This window comes from Chaetura pelagica, unplaced genomic scaffold, assembly GCF_000747805.2.
Source record: "Chaetura pelagica isolate M959 unplaced genomic scaffold, ChaPel_1.0 scaffold69, whole genome shotgun sequence".
NCBI classification, from domain to species: domain Eukaryota; kingdom Metazoa; phylum Chordata; class Aves; order Apodiformes; family Apodidae; genus Chaetura; species Chaetura pelagica.
The window spans coordinates 8,683,501-8,704,875 of NW_009970724.1; the positions used below are offsets into that span (position 1 = coordinate 8,683,501).

The 21,375-nt window shown below is 34.9% G+C and overlaps 1 protein-coding gene across 1 annotated transcript in view; it reads left to right on the forward strand.

Annotated features, from left to right (window-relative positions):
- The first annotated feature begins 602 nt into the window (after positions 1–602).
- The window catches only part of CCDC18 (coiled-coil domain containing 18), a 22,210-nt gene continuing 1,437 nt past the window's right edge, over positions 603–21,375 (forward strand). Inside the window, 25 exon segments of the mRNA XM_010006761.1 lie at positions 603–733; positions 916–1,072; positions 1,327–1,494; positions 2,347–2,456; positions 2,740–2,868; positions 4,822–4,918; positions 5,675–5,796; positions 7,594–7,903; positions 9,236–9,339; positions 9,449–9,609; positions 10,231–10,451; positions 11,244–11,354; positions 12,158–12,289; positions 13,058–13,192; positions 13,704–13,781; positions 14,750–14,866; positions 15,941–16,108; positions 16,572–16,714; positions 17,166–17,329; positions 18,072–18,285; positions 18,870–18,969; positions 20,014–20,130; positions 20,560–20,678; positions 20,680–20,701; positions 21,237–21,358. Of these exon segments, the coding sequence (XP_010005063.1) occupies positions 603–733; positions 916–1,072; positions 1,327–1,494; positions 2,347–2,456; positions 2,740–2,868; positions 4,822–4,918; positions 5,675–5,796; positions 7,594–7,903; positions 9,236–9,339; positions 9,449–9,609; positions 10,231–10,451; positions 11,244–11,354; positions 12,158–12,289; positions 13,058–13,192; positions 13,704–13,781; positions 14,750–14,866; positions 15,941–16,108; positions 16,572–16,714; positions 17,166–17,329; positions 18,072–18,285; positions 18,870–18,969; positions 20,014–20,130; positions 20,560–20,678; positions 20,680–20,701; positions 21,237–21,358 (3,452 nt within the window).

A 21,375-nucleotide genomic window follows, 5' to 3' on the forward strand; every position in this document is an offset into this window, starting at 1 on the left:
GGAATGCGCGTGTGCGGAGCCCCGGCCGTGCCTGGCAGCTCGCGCTCTCTGGGCTGCCGCGTTTTTTAAAAAATTCGCTGGTAATTGGACAGCGAGGGAAGATTTTTGTATTTATTGTGTGCTCTGTTACCTTTTTAGGCACCCGGACAGTTACTTCTGAAGTAACATGTAAGACACTTCTAGCAAATAATTATAGCAACATTTTCCGGTTATTATAAGTGGCAATTCCTGAAGCTTCCTTGTGCTTCATGAATGCATACAAAACTGTCTTTCTAAAAAAAGACTATTTGTGCAGAGTTATTTTAATTTAGGTAATGTGTGAAGAGGTAGTAAAATGTATGTTAACATTTGTAAATTCACATTTGGAAAACCTTATGGTTGGACTAAACACTTCTAAGATCACCAAGTCCAATCATTCACTCAAGGAAAAGAAACAAAAAGCCAAACTACAACTAAAAGCACTATTTCCTTTTCTGTATTTCTTTCTCTTTTTCTATTTACCTTATTTGGGTATCTATAAAAGTATCTTTGGAAATAGCATTCACATATATTTAATGATGTTTTAATATTCAATATTATTTTAGTCATATGCATGAGTACCTATGGAGTATAGTATGTGGACTTGCTCTGGAAGTGCTGAGGATGAAGACCTGCTTGCAAATTTAGAGTCATTGTGGAATCAGCTGAAGAGAACTGAAAAAAACCTACAAACTGTAGAGGAAGAGCTTTCCAGGTATGAGTGTGTTTGGGAATAGCAACAACCTATCTCTTGTAGAGTACATCTGTCTTATTCAGTGTCAATCTATTGATTGTTCCAGGTAGCTCCTTCTGTACTTGTCTTTTGACTAGTCGTTATGAGCAATTTGAAAATAATAACAAAAAAATGGTGCAGCAGCTTTTCACTCTCCTTCCTAGCACTACTGCAAGTGAACATCACGGCCGCTGCTTCGATGAGGCTGCAGATTTCACTCTGGAGGACCTTGCTCAGCCTGATTGCAACTGTCTGGGCTTTTCCAGCTGCAAGAAGAATGCTGATAAAACATCTGGCCAGGATTTTCAAGGACAATCTGAAGTAAATATTGCACTTTATTACTTATTTTTATGACTGGTTTTCTCGTGTGTTCTGTGTTTGAGTATTTTTTTCGTTGTAGAGCTTGGAGTTGGTAGGCTCTAGCATGGGGCAGTTATGTCAGTGGACCAGTCTTAAACATAATATCATTTAAATATTTTTGTTTTACAGAGTTTTAATTGATGTACAGATTGCTTATATATGCAAATATAAGTATGTGTGTGTGCATATAAATTTAAAACTTTTTTAATGTCTAGTCTTACCCAGTTTTCACAACTTCTGATAAAACTGTGGAAGAAAATGAACATCTTAAGGAGAAGCTGAATGCCCTTCATGAGCAAAATGTATCTTTGACTTCTCAGAACAACTACCTAAAGAACAGAGTGGAAACAATGAACTTTGAACTGATGGAGTCAAAAACAAGAGTATGTATTGTTAGTGTATTAATCAAAAAGAAAAACCCCAAACTCGAAAAAACACTCGAGTCTTAACCTAAATTTAATATTTAAATGTCAATATTTTTTATAATCAGCATTTATCTTGTAACAGCATAGTTGGGAATCTATTTCTTCATGAGAAAAACTACTGCATTAATTATTAATTATATCTGTTAATGTTCCAAAGTTTAATCTAAAGCCAGTAATGGGGAACACATTATGAAAGAAGATAGTTCAAGAAGGTATTTAGTATTGTTTGTTCGTGTGACTGAGCTACATTAAGATAAATTTGAATTAATTTTAAGTAGTTATGTGCCTTGGAAATGAAAAATGTTGACCTTTCAGGTTGGAATAATACTTCTATTTTGAAAAAGTGAAGAAATACTGTCTTTAATAAATCATTGCTGATTTAATACATACTCACATGTACAGTTTTTTTCAGAACTGTATTCTTTGATTTATACATAATGGCTATAAATGCTGAGTGCTTTTTGTTTGAGAAGTGTTGCTTCTAAGGCAGTACAAATCAGCAGATAAACAAAATGTTTGACTGTCTGGTGTGGAAAGAACAAACAGTGGAATACAAACTTTGGGAAGAGCAAGAGACAAACATTAAAAAAATGAGTCTGCTAGGCAGCTTGTCACACTGTAGTGATGCTGAGGAACTGGAAGGATGTTAAAGGAGCAGAAGATTGGAGGTCAGTTTGTGTAGATGAACAAGCATCTTCCACAGTAAGGTTAAGAGCACTGTGTCTTTCAGTAAGCAGATTGTTCATACGTGTCTCACCTGAAGACATATACAGCAGTGTCAATGAACCCCCAAATATGTTTGTATTTCAGATTTCTTATCTTGAAACGACTTTAGGTACACGTCTAGTCAAGATTCCGAAGCTGAGAGAACAAATTATAAACTTGGAAGCGGAAGTATCAGCTCAAGATAAAGTTCTGAGGTAATAAATGTACTTTAAAAGTCAGTGTTTTATTGTGGCCTGCTTGCTATCTCTTTTCTGGGATGACATAATTACTGGTATTGTGTGGGTTGTGTAAAATTTATTTCAGAGCTGTGTATAGGAGGAGGGAAGTGTTTGATTTTGTCCTGAATGTACTTCAAGAAATGAAAAGTAATAAGGGCTGGCAAATGAAACTAGTTTATAATGTATGGTAAACATGAATGTGCCCTTAAAACTTTACAAAAACATTCCTATTTTTTTATTATGCTTTTTTATTTGCTAGAGATGCAGAAGATAAACTGGACCAAAGCCGGAGAAGAGGAATGGAAAGAGAAGACATGTTGCGAAGATATAGAAAGGACTATAAAAATCTGAAAATTGAGTTAGTTGAACGAACCAAGCAAGGAAAGAGGTAGCAGAATAATTGTAGCAACTTTTATATGAAATAATGGTGCATAATTTTTCTCATTCTTTTAGTGTTTATTTCCATTGGCAGAGGTTTATGTTGTGGAATCAAATTATTTCTCTGCTTTAGGGATGTTACTTTTTTTTTTGTTTTTGAATGGGGAAATCTGGTGTGGATGTACGTGTGATTTAAATAGGCACTTTTTCAATCTTGAAATTTGCTGGTATTTTTAGGCTGATATATTATACTATGCTAGTAACTGGTTTACTGTCTGTTTTTTCCATTTGGAATAGGTATGCTGTGGTGGAGAGCTGAAATGTGTCCAGAATCTATTTTTTCCTGAATTATTTTTCACTTTGTCTTACAGTAACCTACAGCATATACTCAGTACTCACTATTAACAGTACTGAGTGCTGTATTTTTGGGGCTGGTGTGAGGAAAGTGATAGAAGCACAAGAGACAACTTTTTTGGTAGACTTAATCTTACCTGTCCATATGATATTGAAAAGGGTGCTGTAATTCCATCCCCATTCCCATTTCCTTTTCCTGTTGCCTCCTTTAGCCTAATGGTTGCATGAGTACTGGAAGGGTTAGATAACTGCTTTCAACTGTTGCAAGTTATGATATACAATCCTATTACCTCCAAAATGCAATAAAGAAATAAGAAGAATAAATAAAAGGATTCTTACCTGCCCATTTTATTAAACTGCATTACCTGGGGCAAAAATTAACTGCATTACTGACTTGGGGAAGCAATTCTTGAGCCTTTTGAGTATGAACCCCTTGTTTGGCTTGTCTATCTATCCATGAAATTACCTCTAATCTTTCTATAGCTAGACAAATGCAAATACTGTGGGGCTTGCACTACTGTGAAGAAATGTGTTGATTTATGTTTACTGTTCATTCAGAGCATGTGGGATTGGAGCTAGCTGTACTCAGCTTCTAGTTGCAAATAGAAGTATTTTGGTAGTTTAGAAAAACTGACTGCTGCCAGGTTTTCAAGGCAACATACAGTGTTATGGTTAGTATTAACAATTACTACAGTTTGCTTTTCATCATTAATTACAACCACTTATTATTCTTTGGCTAAGCGAGCTGAAGTGCTTTAGATACACAGGCTTTTGTTTGTTGTCCTTAAATCCCTTTCTCCCTTTCTCTGAATACTTTTGCCACCTCCAAGTGGGGCAGTGGTCCTCCAGCTGAGCAACACTGCTGTGAGGGCAAACTGTACTTAGATGAGGGAACTGTCCTACAGTTCCCGTAGTGGAAGAGAAACAAATGGTATCGAGCAGTAATAATTCTCATGTGCCTGTGTTGGGTGTCCTGAAGAGACTGCATACCTGAGCTGTCCTGAGGTTCCTGTTTCAACTTCTTCCGTAGTGAGTAATGACAGGGGAAAGGCAGAGGCAGAGGGTAATAGAGTGAAAATAGCAGGCAGGCTGGGTTGCTGCTTTGAACAGTTGCCCACTTGATATCATCCCAATCTCAGACTTTCAAACATCCTTTGATGCCATCTCTCCAGTATCCTCCAAATCATTTCTCTTTTAATTAAGTCTTGGTCTCACCATGATTCCATCACAAGGGTTCCTTTCAGTATCAACAGATTTTTTGGTTCCTCTTAAGCAGTTTGAATTTTAAGGAATACTGCTGTCATCTGCTTCCTAACCCAGTCCTTAAAAGAGGCTTTTACTGGTAGGGACAGGAGAATTACTTGAATCAAACTTTTTTTGAAGTGGATTAAAAATATTTTTAAATTCTTCATCTTGTTGAAATTTTATTTGTGTTAATATGCAAAAATTATATTTAAAAATAATTTATGCCTAATGTGAAACTTTTTTTATAGAGGGCTTGGAAAGTTGGAAGAAGACAAGAAGTTACCTGCAGCAATTAATTTAGAAGTTGTTTTATATAACTGGAGGGAGTAGTTACATAACCCCCTGGAATTTGTGATTTTTGCAGGGTAGAACAGCAAAGAAATGAAGCTTTGTTGAACATGGAGGATCTAACAAGAGCTTTCAAAAAGTATAAAGAGAAAACAACTGAAAAATTGGAGAAGGTAAGAGTTCTTTCTATACTTGTTTTTGCTCTGCTAGGAATCCCTAGAGGATTTTTCCTCTTCCAGCAGGCTAGGGAGCAAACAACAATGGGTTCACCAGTGAGCCAATTGTTTGTGCTTTTTGATGGCAAAGTCCTAAGAGATGTGGAATCTGAGTAGACAGCTGTTTGTAGTGATAATTTCATTTGTCCAGTCTTAAACTGTCTTTGCACAGTGCATCTTTGAGGTAGCCTAGTATTGCTGCTATTTCTTCTGACTTTTGCTTGCCAGCTGGGAATTTTACATTTTTAAAGTATATGGTCCTTTTAAAAGAACTCTTTTGAGTTCCTCTGTACAACCTGTTCAATGAAACATGAGCTAGAGAAGGGCTAAGATGAAAATGAAGTCCTCTTGCAAACTCCAGTGGTCAAAATTGTTAATGTTTCCTGCCTTGTGGGAGGAAAAATACAGTCCTGAGACAGTTGGCTTTCACAGATAATTTTTATTTTATTAAACTTCTTTGCTTTTGGAAGGGATTGCCAACCACAAATATTAAACCAAAATAACATCACTCTTTTTCCAAGTGACAGAAAAAAAGAAAACTTTCCTTTTCTTTACAACAGTGAGCAATTGAATTATCTGCGGGGTTACCAGAAAGAAAGAAAGAAAGAAAGAAAGAAACAGCATAGTGTTTATAGTATTATTTTTTAAAAACCTGTTGGCCATGGGAATTTAGATTATTGTTGTACAGTAACAAAAAAAATACTGCTTTTTAAGGTTAAAGCTGAAGAAGTAGTCTTGGGAAAACGATTAACTGATTGTGAAAGAGAAAAAGAGAAGCTAAATGAAAAGTGTGTCAGCTACAGAAAAGATCTAGACATCCTAGAAGAGCAATTAAGGTAACACAAAGCTTTAAAAAAATCTCTGTACAGAAAGAAAGAAAGAAAGAAAGAAAGAAAGAAAAAGACAGCATAGTGTTTATAGTATTATTTTTTAAAAACCTGTTGGCCATGGGAATTTAGATTATTGTTGTACAGTAACAAAAAAAATACTGCTTTTTAAGGTTAAAGCTGAAGAAGTAGTCTTGGGAAAACGATTAACTGATTGTGAAAGAGAAAAAGAGAAGCTAAATGAAAAGTGTGTCAGCTACAGAAAAGATCTAGACATCCTAGAAGAGCAATTAAGGTAACACAAAGCTTTAAAAAAATCTCTGTACAGTTACAAGTGTACTCTTCCCTGGGTAAAAAACTGGCTGGACACCTGAGCCCAGAGAGTTGTGGTAAACAGTAAAATCTACTTGGTGGCCAGTCACCAGTAGTGTCCCTTAGGACTCAGTTTTGGTGCCAGTTTTCTTCAGTGTCTTTTATCAGTGGTCTGGATGAGGGGATTGAGTGCATCCCTCAGTAAGCTTGCACCAAACTGGGTGGGAGTCTTGATCTGCTAGAGGCTAGGAAGGCTCTACAGAGGCACCTGAATAGGCTGGATTGATGGGCCAATTTTATGAGTTGTATGAGGTTCAATAAGGCCAAGGGCCAGGTCCTGCATTTCGATCACAACAACCTCAGGCAGCACTACAGGCTTGGGGAAGAGTGGCTGGAAAGCTGCCCAGTGGAGAAGGAGCTGTGGGTGCTGGTTGACTGCCATCTTAATGTGAGCCAGCGTTGTGTCCAGGTGACCAAGAAGGCCAAGAACCATCCTGGCCTGCATCAGGAATAGCATGGCCAGCAGGATTAGGGAGGTGATTGTGCCCCTATACTCAGTGCTAGTGAGGCTGCACCTCAAGTACTGTGTGCAGTTCTGGGCCTCTCGCTACAAGAAGGACATTGAGGTGCTGGAGTGTGTCCAGAGGAGAGCTACCAATGTCATGAAGGGTCTAGAGTCATACGAGGAGTGGCTGAGGGAACTGGGGATGTTTAGTTTTGAGAAGAGAAGGTGGTGGAGGGGAGACCTGATCACCCTCTACAACTGAAGGGAGGTTGTAGGAAGGTAGGTGTTGGCCTCTTCTCCCAAGTAAATAATGACAGGACCAGAGGACATGGCCTGAAGCTGTGGCAGGGGAGGTTTAGTCTGGTATTAGGAAGAATTTCTATACTGAAAGTGTGGTCAGGCACTGGAACAGCCTGCCCAGGGAGGTGGTTGAGTCACCCTCCTTGGAGATACTCAAGAAATGTGTAGATGTGGCACTTCAGGGCATTCTCCAGTGGCCAAGGTTGTATAGTTTTTTTGTGAGTGTGGGGTTTTGGTTTGTTTTTTTGTGTTGATGGTTGGACTCGGTGATCTCAGAGTTTCCAGCCGTGACAATTCCGTGATTCTGTTATTTGAGAAGAAATTGGATGTTACAACTGTCACTGTGAACATGCTGCTCAGTTCACATAGTTAAAGCAAGTCAGGACCAGCATCTGCAAACACTTAATATCAGTATCAGAAATACAACAGAGAAACCATAATACCTAACAGATAAAAATTACTAGCATTTGCTTAGAATATTCTGATTTTTTTTCCATAACTAATCCTCAGAGGTTCTAATCTCACATGCTGCCGCATATTCACGCTATCAAGCAACTCCTCACCAATTCTAGATTTTGAGAGGGAGAAAACTAGTAAAAGAGTATAGTTATGGTGTGTTCTGCTAATATTTTCCATAATGAAAATCCTCTCAGTTGAGCTATACCTTTTAAATGCATCTACTTTTTTAGGCAATTAAAGGAAGAGAATCGTAGCACAAAAGAAGAAATTAAGACTCTGGAGGCAAAGAACACTGAAACGGTATCAATGCTGGCTCGGTCTGATCAGAAAATCATTGAGCTTGAGAGTGAAATTGCTGAAAAAGAAATAGTACTTAAAGAAAAAAGTGCTCTAATAAGTGAAAATGCAGAGCTGAGAGCACTTAATGCACAGCAACATAACCACTTGAAATTGTGCCAGCAAGAAATTGAAGATTCAAAGGAAGAGCTTAACATATTAGAAACCATTATTTCACAGTTGTCTCAAAGTACATCTGCAGAGGTACAGTCACTGATACATCCTTAAAATTGTATTATGTGTCTCTGTGTAAAGAATTCTAACTGACATTGCGTGGAAAACCTGTGATGTTCTAGAGAAGTAATTTTCTTAAAATATCTGGTTTTCAAGATGCTTGGATTACATGTTTTCTTGATTTAAATATTGTCTCTTCTCATTCAAGAACAAGTAAAATGTGCTTTGTAATTGATTAATCAGCAACCTCTTTGCGTTCCTCTGTTCTACATATTGATTCTTCAGATGTATGTATATTCTCTAAAATATGATGATGTCTTATTATATGACACAGAGGTTCTTTTCAGTAGAACAGTGTAACATGCACAATCATTGTATCACACAGCCAGACTTGATGTGTCAACTGCAGCAACGGAGGAATGAGAGGACTGATGTTTGTAGGAACTTTTTTTTTTTGCTGGGAAAGAGGAAACCCATCTTCCCTGGCTGCGAATGAACTTCTGTACTACCAGGATGAGCCCTGGCTTATGAGCTTTAAGCTTGTACTGTTGTAGTGTATAACTAAACTGTGGCTGGGAGAGTCACTTAAAAACCCAGAGATGTGAACTGTTACTGGAGGAATTGTTTGGGAAGTTGGGAAGGCCTAGAGAGACACATGAAATCAGGAGTGCAGATTGCATCAGATATCTTTATTTTATATAACTGTGAGTAGCTGTAATGAAAACAAAAATCAAAAGTGTGCTTTCTGTAAGGTTTTTGAATTGCTGAAGTGACCTCTGCTGAAGAGAATGTAGTAGTTTTGTACAAAAATTGTGTTTTGGGCTGTTGTGACCTTAGGCATATATTTGGAAGAGCCTTAACAATTGCTTTAGGGCCCTTTTTTGAAAATGCATTTACACTTTCTGGAAAAATCTGGCATTATTCTAGTAATTTAATGAAATATTCAGAAGTACTGGATAACCTGAGGAAAAAAATGGTATTAAATGCAGTAATTGACGTCTGAAAGGAAGCACAATGTGAGAAGTTTGAAACATGGACTTACTAATAGTATCTTCATTTATTTTATTTATTTTTTCACAGCAAAAAATGTTCATGTTTCATTATCTGTAGAAAGATATTTAAAGAAATGGTCTCAGTTTCAGGGTCTTAATGCCTAGAATTTCTACTTATGTGAGACAAACCTGCTGTGCTCTGCAAGCACTTGCTTGCAAGTAGAAAATTTTAATCAAGTTATGCAAATTTTTAATATACTACTGTATGTGTCTTAAAATTTATATGCTAGCATAACATATGACTTAATCATGCTGTGCAGCAATAAAAAAGTCGATTTTGCATTGATCTTGGTTTTCCCTTAACTTTTAGTTTAAATGGCACCATGTGAAACACCAACTATCCAGCTCCTCAATGAAAGAAGCTCTCTTTGAATCTTGTTGTGAATCAAATAAACCTTTGACTGCAGACCTAAGGTATAACTTCCTGGTTACTGAAGTATGGCAAGAACAGGCAGATAATAAGGTGGTATTATAACTAGTATGTAGAAAGAATGTTAAATAATTGTCTCCTCCTTTCTAATAGCATTAAACTGGCAATGAAAGAAGCAGAAGTTCTAAAGCCTCATGCAAACATAACTACTTGTACTGGAGCTGAGCACTTTTGTGAAATTAATGAAGGACAAGAAAATATCAGGTCATGTGGTCTGGAAACAGAGCCTGTCAAATTGATCAGAAGTCAAGGAGGTAAGCTTACTGAAATAGCTGTGCAGTTCTTGTGGTTTAAGTGTTTTTTAAATAGATTTCTGTGACCTAACTAACATGCTTTGGTTGAACAGGGAGCATTTTCCCACTTTGGAATTCTGGAAATTGTCATGTTCTCCAAGCGCAATGTTCTTCCTTTTGCTAGTTAAGTTACTTGTTCAGCATTATCTAAGCTATGAGTTGTGTTGAAACAGAACTATATCTTTTTTCTTTATGCAGGTTATGCTATGTTCTCCATATTTTCTTTGATTCTTTTCTTGCTGTTGCTTGCTGTTGCAGAGTTTCTGCAACTGCTTCTGTGATTGCTATTAGGATTGCTCTGAAATTAATTCAGGATACCTTTATAATGATGCTATTTTTTGTTGTTGTTAGTTTATTTGTTGGGGGGTTTTGTTTGGGTTGTTTGTTTTCATGGGTCACAGCTTTCAGTTACATTATGGGGAAAAAATTAACAGTCTTGTTTCTCTATCCTGTTTATGTTATTTCAATGTGTTGTCATTGAATTATATATTTCCTCTCTTTGGTTTGTATGATCAATTGCTTGAGTGCTAGTTTGTATGTTCTTTTATAAGTTGATCCAAAATTTATTTCTTCTACTTTGAGAGAGGAGAAAATGTCAACAGATGGAACTTATCAGCAAACAATTTGAAAAGGAGAGGCAAAGATTCCAGAAAGAGATAGAAGAGTTACGCACTAAACTGACAGAAGCAGATGATGAGAATTCTACTTTGAAGACCAGTATGGCTCAGAGAGCCAGTCAGTTTCAAATCATACAGGAAGACCTATTGAAGAAGGTTTCAAACACTAGTAGCTTAGAGAGAGAAGTAAGTTTTTAGCAGCACTGCAAAAATGTCACTTTTTTTTTTTGTTTTAAGCAAAGATAGTTAAATTATGGAAAAACTGCAATGCCGTATTAGTTAAAAAATCTGGCTTATTTAAGAAAAATTGGAAGTAAACTTTTGATCAAGAAAAAAACTTAAATGTAGGAGCCTTAATTTGTTAGTTGTCAGAAATCTAATTTTAAAGCTGATGTAGTTAGTGGGCTTTACTATTACTATTTTGATTTGTTGTGTGGAAAATATGCAAGTCATTTTGCTTTGGTATCATTGAGTTAATGTGTACTCTTAAGAAATTATGTTGAAGGATCAGTTGCATTTTTCCTCATAAGATGTTCCTACAATTGCTAGAGATTAACAGTTACCAAAAAATCACATAAGTACAAAACTAAGCTTAAGCTAGCTCTTCTCTGGTTGAATAAGTTAAAATGTTAAGTTTTCTTTCTAGTACTAATGTGTTTATAGAATTCCAGCATAATGGGATTAACAGCATTTCCTAATAATGGCCATAAATGTTATAAATCTGTAATAGCTAATTCACTCATATGGCACTGATAATAATAATGAATTGGATTAATTTGAGGTAAATTGTCCTGAATTCTTCTTTGTAAGTAGTAAAGTTTAATAGATCATAGAAAAATAAACAAGCAAACAAATAATTAAAAATACTGGAAATAGTAGTAGCTAAAATGGAATTTCTGGTTACAAAGTATATACACATAGTTGGAACAAATTGGTAATGGTTGTCTTCGTGCTGTTTTGTGCCATATTTAATCTCAGGTAACACAGAAATCTTCTCAAATTTCCACACTTGAGAAACAGTTGAAGGAAAAGACTACTGCTTTTTCTGCTGCCACAGCAAGAAACACTGAGTTGGAACAGGAACTCATGGTAAGATGTTCTCACTGAAAAACTACATTTATGTAAAAGGACATAAATGGAGAATAATTTTAAGTTAAAACAGTATTAATCCATGTGTTCAAAATGATAGACTTTCAGATCTGTTAAACAATCTGTGCAAGTTTTAGACAGTGGAGCTTTTAAAAACTGAATCTTACTTCAAATAAACCATCCTTTCTTTTCTGCTTTTGAACATGGTAACTTATTTATGGACAAGTTACTTTTTCTTTGTGATATATCTGCAGTTAAAATCACATTAAATTAAAATTGAAATTAGTTGTAGCATTGCCATTTGTTTCAGTGAAATATACTTGGATCACTGAATAAAAATATCTTCTAAATGGTAATTAGTGAAGAAAGTAATGTACCACTTGGAGCACTGTAAATTCCTCTCAGAATATTGTTATGCAAACTTTTTAAGTTTTGGGAAGAGGCCTAAGGTTGCTAGAAAAGGAATCTATGTGATCCCTTTCAAATAGAAACCTATGTTTTAAAGATTTTGGCTATCCTTACGAACATAGAATTTCTTTTTGTCTTGGTCAGAAGTTCCTTGCTCTAGTTGCTGTAGTCTGTGCCAGCTGTCCACCTTGGCAGATGCCTTGTCTCTGTGTAGTGGCTGCACTTAGTTGTATTCGATACCTGTGTTACAGGTGTGACACCCTTTAAGATGAAACAGGATTTTCTGTGGTGCTCTTTTATGACTTTTAGGCATGAAGTCAGTCATCAAAAATACACTGTTTAACATCACAGCTGAATATTTTTATTAAGTCCTCTTTGTTGTTGCTGTTTCCCAGGGAAAAAATAGACTCATTCATGAGCTGCAAACAACTCTCAGTGAAGAACATGAGCAATTAACTTCTGCTTTTGAAAAATCAAAGTTGGTTCACTTTGAGCAGCAGAAAGAGATGGAGAAACAGATTGAACTAGTAAGACCTTCTTTGTATGATACTATGTATGAGTGATACACTTGGGAACTTTTTTACTAAGTTTATTTATTTTTAGTAATTCTGAGGCAAATGTCCAATTTAACAGTTATATATTCCTCCTGTATTTCCTGATTCTAGATCATTGTCCATCTACTATGACACTATTTCATGACTTCTGCTATTCATATCCTCTTTTCTGCTCAACTAAAGAGAAATAGAGACTTAGGAGGAATACACTTGTTCTTTCCTCTGAACACCTACAAAAAAAAAAGTATAGTTTTTTTTGCATAGAGGGGTTTAAACCGTGTTAACTTGTAACAATATTCTCTCCTTTGCTGAACCTTGATCAGCCTGAGACTTAAAAGCTTCTGTGTTCAGGGAGATCTGTTGGTAGGTTTTTCAGTCTTTAGAAGAGAATTCTGTTGCTTCATGTGATCAGAAATATAACTATATATTATATAGCTATCTCTAGCTGTTCAAGCAGCTTGTAAGCTTTTATTAATGAATATATGCATCTTATTGTCTTGACTGATGACAATTACATTCTTCCTGCTCTTATTCTCTTGATTCTCCTGTTACTTTAAAAATACTAAGTGTTTGGAATTTCTTGATATTTTTAGTACCGTGCAGTATTGCTGATGGCAGGAATGTATTATGTTTCATTCTTGAAGTGATGGAATGAAAAAGGATGCACTGAATGACATTTAGATGCACAAATTCTCTGAAAAAGCTTATTGAAATAATAAAACATTAATTACTTATGAACAGCTTGAGACTCAGCTGGAGAAGCAGCATCAAAAATGCACTGAACAAGAGAAAATAATATCTATTTTGCAACAAGATATTATACATAAACAGCATCACATTGAATCATTGGATGAGCTGCTGATAGAAAGCAGAGAGGTAAGGTTTCCTCTTGACTTTACATGCAAAGCAAACAAGTTACTGATAATGATGAAAAACATTCCATAAACCTAAGAAAAAAAAGGAGAAAATGAAAGATAAATGTTTTTGCCTCTTGATTCTTGTTTGAGTAATTGACTGGATCTAGTGTAGTCCCTAGCATCTACTACTATGTGTTGTACAAACTTAATTACCTTGTTTCTTTTTCTATCTCAACATTCTCTTTATGCCTCTGGTTTGCCCCTTGGGCTTCTTGCTCTGAACAAAGCAGAGAACAATTGCATCTATTCTGCACTAGGTGGAAAACTTAAGAAAATTCTATTATGGCAATTTTATTTTTTTTTAATCTTAAGGGAACCAAATTCACTTCAGAGTACGATGAAAACAAATACAGTATGCAAGCAGTTTTGTTTTAAATACACTTTTTTTGGTTTTAATTGTGAGTTTTTATTAGTTAAATTACTGTGAATATATTTACATTTTGTTCTCAAATAAAAATGTGTATAAACAGGAAATCGAAAATGAAAATGTCAAGAAACATCAAGGATTGAAGATGCTGAAAAGTCAGTTAACAGCAGAAACAAACAAAGTTAGTAAGTTGTTGGTAATTTTCAATTAATGATTTTAAAGTTTGCAGTAATGGTGTACGTATTTCTATCCTTTATAGAAAAATCAGATTAAGGCTGCTTTATGGAAATTTTTCTCACATAAGTATTTCATAATTCATTAACCATTCAAGACCCATTATCACTTCTCTTCGAAAAACTCATGATTTGGATGGGGAGAGAGGTGTATAATCTGATGCGGTTTAGAAAACTGGTAGCATTGAAAGCATGTGCCAACCTGCAGCTAAGGTCAGCACAGTTCCTGTTGATGAGAAAGCTATTTTTACTATTGAAATCAAACAGCTAAGAGAAGTTTAATTACTATGGCTTAAGACCTCTGGTGGCTGGTTCATGATATTTTTTATCTGTTCAGACTTAGAAGGTATTTGTTAGAGATGACTGAAATCCAAATCAATAGTAAAAGGGTAAAACACATCAACAGTGCTGTCATCACTAAAAGCTTTTACTTTCCTTTTTTGGTAGAACTTGGGCACTGTCTCTGAAAATGCTGTTTAGTAGCTTTCTAAGAGGAAATGTATTAAGATCTGAATATTATTTTTTAAAAAGACTTCTCACATCTCACATATGATAATTCCAGTTTTATTTATACGATTCTATATGTAATAAAACATGGTGGATTGTGATTTAGTATTGGGCATATGTTTGCTTTTAAATTAGAGCTATAGATGAATACTGGAGTACATTCCCGTGACTGATAATCTTATCTCATTTAAACACAGTCTGAAGTATCGTAATTTAATTTCCCAAATGATTTTTATTTCTGAATACTATTCCAGTTTTAAAGCTTATAATAATATTCTATACTGGTTTTAATATTCTTTAGATTAAAATGTAGCTTTTAAAACTTATTATACTATTATGTTTAACACTTTTTTAGACTATTTAATAAAAAAAGTCATGCAATTTTGAGTAATCTGCTACATTAAACTAGGTGAGACAACTTGAGTCAGCACTAGATGTATGTAAGAAAGAAGTTGCACTGTATTTGAGTCAATCACAAGAAAATAAGGAGATATTTGAAAATCAGCTCAAAAAAAAGTCTGAAGAGGTAACAGCTTTTTTAAACAACTTTTCTGTATGGTAGAGAATTGTGTTATTAATTATTTAAACTGAAAGTTTTTCTGTGAAGTAAGAGGCAAAATATTTGCAGCAGGTACTCTGTGTATGAAGTAAGTATGGATTTTGTGAGGGCAAAGGGAAAAATAATAACTAAGAAACACTGGATAAGCTTAGGAAAAAGAAGTAGCAAGATAAATGAATTGTTGAAAGAAGTAAAAAAATCAGAATTAAGTGAAAGAAAGCATTATATTGGAAAAAATGGAGAGAGCACTATTGCAATATAAACTTAGATGCACTAAATTGATTTGTATTTCAAGTATCTGAAAGGGGAAGAAGTCCTGGGCATAAGAAGACTTATTCAAGCCCCTGAGTTTTATAATACTTTCCACTATTACATGAAAGCAAAAAATAATTAAGTTGAAATAATATTAGTAAGAATTTTTATTTGTGGGGATGCCTAACCACATGAGCTAATTAGCATAATATACTTTTGATATCATGCTCTACCTGCTGAGAGAGAGACTTTAGTTAGCTGGAGATGACTAAACCCTGTACAGCAGTAATTGGATGGAAGTCTGTGGTCTGTGTTATGCACAAGCCTGTGACATTTACTACTATTTTTCTAAGCCCTAAAATCTGTTGTTGTACTGTATATGAAGAGACTGGGAATGGCCTGAAATTCAAGGGAGCAAGTGAGAACAAAAATCTAACAGGGAAAACAAGGACATTCTGAGAAATAAAGAAGAATGACAGAAAGAAGAGTAATTGAGTAATTTAGTCATGAAAATCTTTGTTCTAAATGCTTTTTAAATATTGACCAGTTTAGGTATTTAGAAAGGAAGAAGTCAAAACCCAGGCTTGCTAAGTTACTTCTTTCCTCACTTTATAAAGTACAACTGAGTGATGAAACTGGGATATGCTATGTACTTCTGAAACTGTGATGGAACTAAATTCAGAGCCAGACATTTTGAGTCATAGGTGTGATTGTGTGCTCATTTAAGAATGAAGAGAAAAACTGATGCAAATAAAAAGTTATTGTAATGCAAAATAAATGTGTTTTCAGGTTTGCTATTTACAGAAAGAAATAAAACTAAAAGATCAGAATATTCAGGACACAAGGGAACAAAATATTCTCTTACAAGAAGCTTTGCATCATCAGCAGCAAATGTTACAGCAAGAAACTATTAGAAATGGAGAGCTGGAAGATAATCAGATGAAACTTGAAAAACAGGTACAGTGTGGTGAGATGTGTCTACCTAAAGGCAGATAATTAAATGCTTTCATATGTTTTTGCAATACTTCTAAAATCTGAATGTTTCTTTGATAGCTGGGTTGCTAGTTATTATTTTAGATACGTTTAGTGGTTTGTTTCATCCTAAACCAGGTTCTGTGCTATCAGAACTCTTGCTAGCATTATACTGGCTAAGTACTTGGAAAATCAAATCCTAGACTGCAAACAAGCAGAAGCGTATTGAAATACAGAAAGTTTAATCTTGTTATATTTACTATAAACTATTTGTCTTTCAAATGTGACTGCAAAGTTCTAGTCTTACATTATATACAGTTTTACACTATAAAGAAAGCCATTGTTACAATCTCACTGCGGGAGTTGGAAGACAGTTGGGAGTTGGATGTGGATTTCTTTTCTATGTCATTTAAAAGTACCAGTTAATTCTAAATACCACTTTAAGCAGGTGTCCAGTTTGGAACAAGAGCTTCAGAAGCAGAAGGCATATGCAGAAGATGAGTTGAGAAAAGTGGAAGAGAAACTCTGCTTAGCTGCTCAGGAAGCAGATGTAAACAGGCAGAAGGTGGATGAACTTAATAGAGCAATCAGGTAGGTTTAGAGTAACAGGTATATCCTGCACGTAGACAGTAAGAAAGGTCACTGTCTGAAATGGTATTCAGCTGTGTAGTCATACAGTTCAGTCTCTGTATGAGCATAGACTGGAAATCAGAAGACAGCTTTCTAACTAGGAGAGGCTTGAGTTTCTGTAATGGTTTTCCCAAGGAATTAATACATGTCCCAGCAATGCATTTAGCCTTAGGATAGCAATTCATAATGCAGTTCAATTGAAACATATATCAAGTTGCTTGTAATTCTAGATAGTAGATTCTAGCAGATCTTGGTAGTCTTAAAGAATGATTTTGATTGCAAGAAAAGCCTAATTTAAATGACTTTGTATTCTTATTTTATTTACAAATGCTTGTTTTAGACTATGTAAGGACATGTATGTTGCTTTTGTTATGACAAGGTTCACTCTGTTCTGGTTGCTTCTTTTATTTAGACAAAATAAATTGGAAATGGATAAGTGTAAGAATGAACTTACTGGTATGGAAAAAGAAGTAGTGCAGTTAAAACAAGATAGTGAAAACAAAGCAATGCAGATAAACCAGTTGGGTATTACTTTGGAAGAAGCACGATCAGAGCTCAATGAAAAGGAGAACAAGGGTAATTTTTCTGTTTTGTTTCTCAGGCTTCCTTTCATTGTGCTATTTCTAGATTAGACATTTTTCTTCTTCCCCATTTAATAATCAAGTACACGAGTCAAAATGTAATTTTTTAAAATGTTTTGGTAGTTTTGTAGTTTTTAAAAAAGACCAGTAACTTTTTTTGAATATAACTTTGCAATTTCTCACTTTTGTGGCATGTATCTTTATCCTAGGTGAGATAAATAAGTTGTTTTCCCTGTAAACTGATAATATGGATTTGTAATGTGGTAATCAAACAAGACACAGATTTTAAAAGGCATATGCTATTCACAAAATATTCACCTCTTTAAAACCCCACAAGAGAGTCTAGGGAAGTAATAAACTTTTCAAGCCCTCGTCCTCCATTCAATTTGAACTTAACTTTTCTTTTAAACCAGAGGCTTACTAGCAATTCTAGTTGCATTTTTTGTAGCACTATATATTCAGTTACTATGTTGTTTCTGTACTTTTTCCTTGGCCAGATGTTTTTAGGTACATCCTTGTATTTCAGGTCAATTGATTAGCAGCTGAATAAAAACAGCAAGAACTTAGGTTCCATGAAAAGGTTGTTGTATAACCTCAGACACCACTGTTTCTTCTAGATTTTCCTAAAAATAGTGATACTGAAAATTGATTATTACCATAAGTGGTAGTAGGCAGCAGTGTTGCATAAAGAACCTGACTTGCTAATGGTTGTGTCTTGTGTTTTGTTCGTAAAATAGTCAATGATTTAGAAGATAAGCTGCTTCAGAGTGAGACTTGCCACAGGGAAGCATTACAGAAAATAGCAGAACTGGAATCTGCATTACAGAATGCCCATGGGGAATTAAAAATTGCTTTAACACAGCTTCAGGAATTGCAAGTTACATTACAGAATGCAGAGTCCTCTCTGGAGGAAAAGGATGTTGCTATCATGGATCTAACAACTGAGCTTAGGTAAGCTGATCTCTTTTCCATTATGAAAACTGAGTGGTGTTAGTTTTTCCTTAGGAATAGCAAGTAGTTTGGATGTTTCTATATAATTAACAGCTCTACATAAATTTTAGGTGGCTTTTGATTGTGAAATAGCTCAATACAGTAATTCCTCAGATTACTTTTAATTTCTAAAAGTAGTGCTGAATTATTTTTTGGGAATTCTGTTTTAAAATCTGCTAAGAGTATTTTCTGAATCCCAAAGCTGTGAAATAATTGTAAAAGGAATTACTTTCTTCTAAAGTGAAATTGTCCAGTTTGCTTTTTGACCATAAATTAATGATACTATCTTCTGTACTATTCTTTTTGAAAAACATGTCCTGATAACTGATTAAGTAACTTGATTAATGAAATTATTGGGAAATCTACACCTGGAATACAGTTAACATAGTTATTCCATTTGGATCTGTTTTTTTGCAATCAATTAGTTGATTCACATTTCAGAGTAATACGGCTTTAGATAAGTAATAAATCTCATTATTTTCAAGCTGGAAACTTGATGCTAAGCAACTGAATGTACATTAAGCAATTAAACATGAGAATTTCAGGTATTGCAAGGGAGAAATTGAAGACAAAAGCGAAGAACTTCGTGCCATGGACCAAGCACTGAAAGAAAGGAACTGGGAACTGAAACAAAGGGCAGCTCAGGTGAGATAACTTTTAAGTATGTTACTGACAATTATTTCTGTTAAGTAGCAAATAACTTAGAAAAGGCCTGCTATGTTTAATTGGCTTTACATACTGTTCCAAACTGTACTGTTGATATAGCCACAGTGTCAACCTCAAAACCAGCTGAAGTCTTTTGGTACCAGGAAAAAAAGGTTGTGCTCCCCCGAGGCACCACAGACAACTCTTTTGTTAGAAGCCTTGTGCAAACTTGTCCTGTAATTCTTCCTTAGTGACAAAGCTACAGGATAACTGTAATCTTGATGTTTGTTAAAATGAAAGAAATATCTGCACTGAAGTGTGCTTGGAGATTATAGATTCCTTCCCTTGTTTGCTCTTTAGCATATTGGATTAGCTCTAAAGCAGCCTCTAAATATGAAACAGTGTCTCTGTTGTGACTTAAATTTTTGTAGCTCACTTGAAATATTTTCAGTCTTTTGGTCTGGATTCAGGATTTGATACCTGTCAAGCAAAAACTATTCTTTTGTCACTTACAGTTAGCCTTCTATTAGCTACTTCCTGCAGGAGTTACCAGCCTTTGTGTATCAAAGAATATTTGAGGTTCAGAAAGAAAGAGGGGTGTGGACTGAAAAAAACCACAACTGAAAAAAACATCTGTTCAAAGAAGTGACACTGCAAGAAGGCCAGACCTTCTGATATGTTCTTGCTGCACTTTCCTGTGAGCTGTTCTGGGAAGTCATCAAGCAATAGGATTATTTTTTTTTTGCCTTAGCAAAATTTGACACTTTTAAATAAGATGGATTAGTATAATAAGGTGCTCATTACATTCTGTTTAAAATGAGAATTAGATTTCTGTTCTGTGTTTGTGAGGACCATATACAGTTACGGACTTTTTCCCAATTTTTGACTTTTCTCTTTATGCTTGCCCCATGTTTTTTAAGTAAGAGAATATTCTTGAGACTACAAAGAATTAGTTGAATTCCTTTGTGATATTGTGTAATATTACTTCTTAAAATCTGCATACTTGTTCCAAATAAAATACTTCCTTTTCTTTTTTACCTCTAGATTACACAGTTGGATATGACAGTTCGTCAACATAGGGGAGAGATGGAACAACAAATAATTCATTTAGAGTGTAATATAGAGAAATCAGAGCTTGAAATTAAGGAATGCCATAAGCAGGTAATTCATGCTTAAATTTAAAACCCTGTTCCCCTAACAAAGAGCAGCTATTTCTATGGGAAAGTCTGGTCCTGGGAGAGAATGGATAGCCAGGTTTAATCTGGTTCCTTGTTGTAGGGAGAGGGAAGGCAGTACCTTAATAATGTACCAGCAAAAATATTTCACGTTTGTCAGCTAAAAAAAAAATACTAAAAAATTTGCAGGGATATGCCAGTATAAAAATGAAAATGTTTTTTTTTATGTGGTGTAGCTCTCAACCACTCTTTTAATAGGAAAATGTTGAGAAAACAAAAATAAAATTTAAAAATTACAAGGGAATTTCAAGTCAGAGGTAATACTGATGATATTCATGAGCTTTGTTTGGCATTGATTTTTTTAAATTGTTCTGATTTCCATAAAATACCTGATTTAATTGTATTTTCTGTTCAGATTGAGAGCTTAGAAAAGAAACTCCAGCATTCTAAAGATGAGCTTCGTGAAAAAGAGTTTGAGTTGCTTCAGAGAGATCAAGAAATAAATCAGCTGAAGAAAAAAGTTGAAAGAAAACAAGAGCCTAGAAGCTCTTGAAAAGGTAAACTGTTCCTTGGGTGCACAAGAAATTAAAATTTTTAATGCTGTTACTGTAATTGCCTAGAAGGAACAACATGGTGTCTCTTTAGAAGGAATGTCTTTAATTCTTCCCAAGTAATTGTATTTTATATCCTGGTATTTGCTGAATGTTAATCCCCTAAAGTTAAACCAGTGTAATTATTTAAAAATTACAGATTTAATGGCATGCTCTTAATTGTCTGCTTTGTGGAGGCATTTGAATATTGATTGTCTTTAGTAACCTGATGTTCTGGCTACAGACATGGTGTTCCTTGAAACAAAATGAAACAGTATGGTATGTGATGAGAGCTTCTTATGACTTAAGTATCTATTTTGTGAAAATAATTGCATTAAAAGACCACCAAGATCTAGCATGTTTTTAGGAATGAGAAGAGAGATTTAATTTTTTTTTGCTTAGTTAATGGAGACTGGAGACATACCTATAGAATAGAGAAGTAGCTGATTTATTTTATGAATGATACAAGTTTTTGGGTTGGGGTATGATTCAGTGACTACAAATAAAAATGCAATCTGAGATAAACAGGCTTCCTGCATAAGTAAGTTTATTCAAAGATGCTTGCCAGCTGGAGGTAAATGCCAAAACTGGAATGGCTCCTGCCATTTTGATTATGCTGCAATTGTATGTTACTTCTTTCC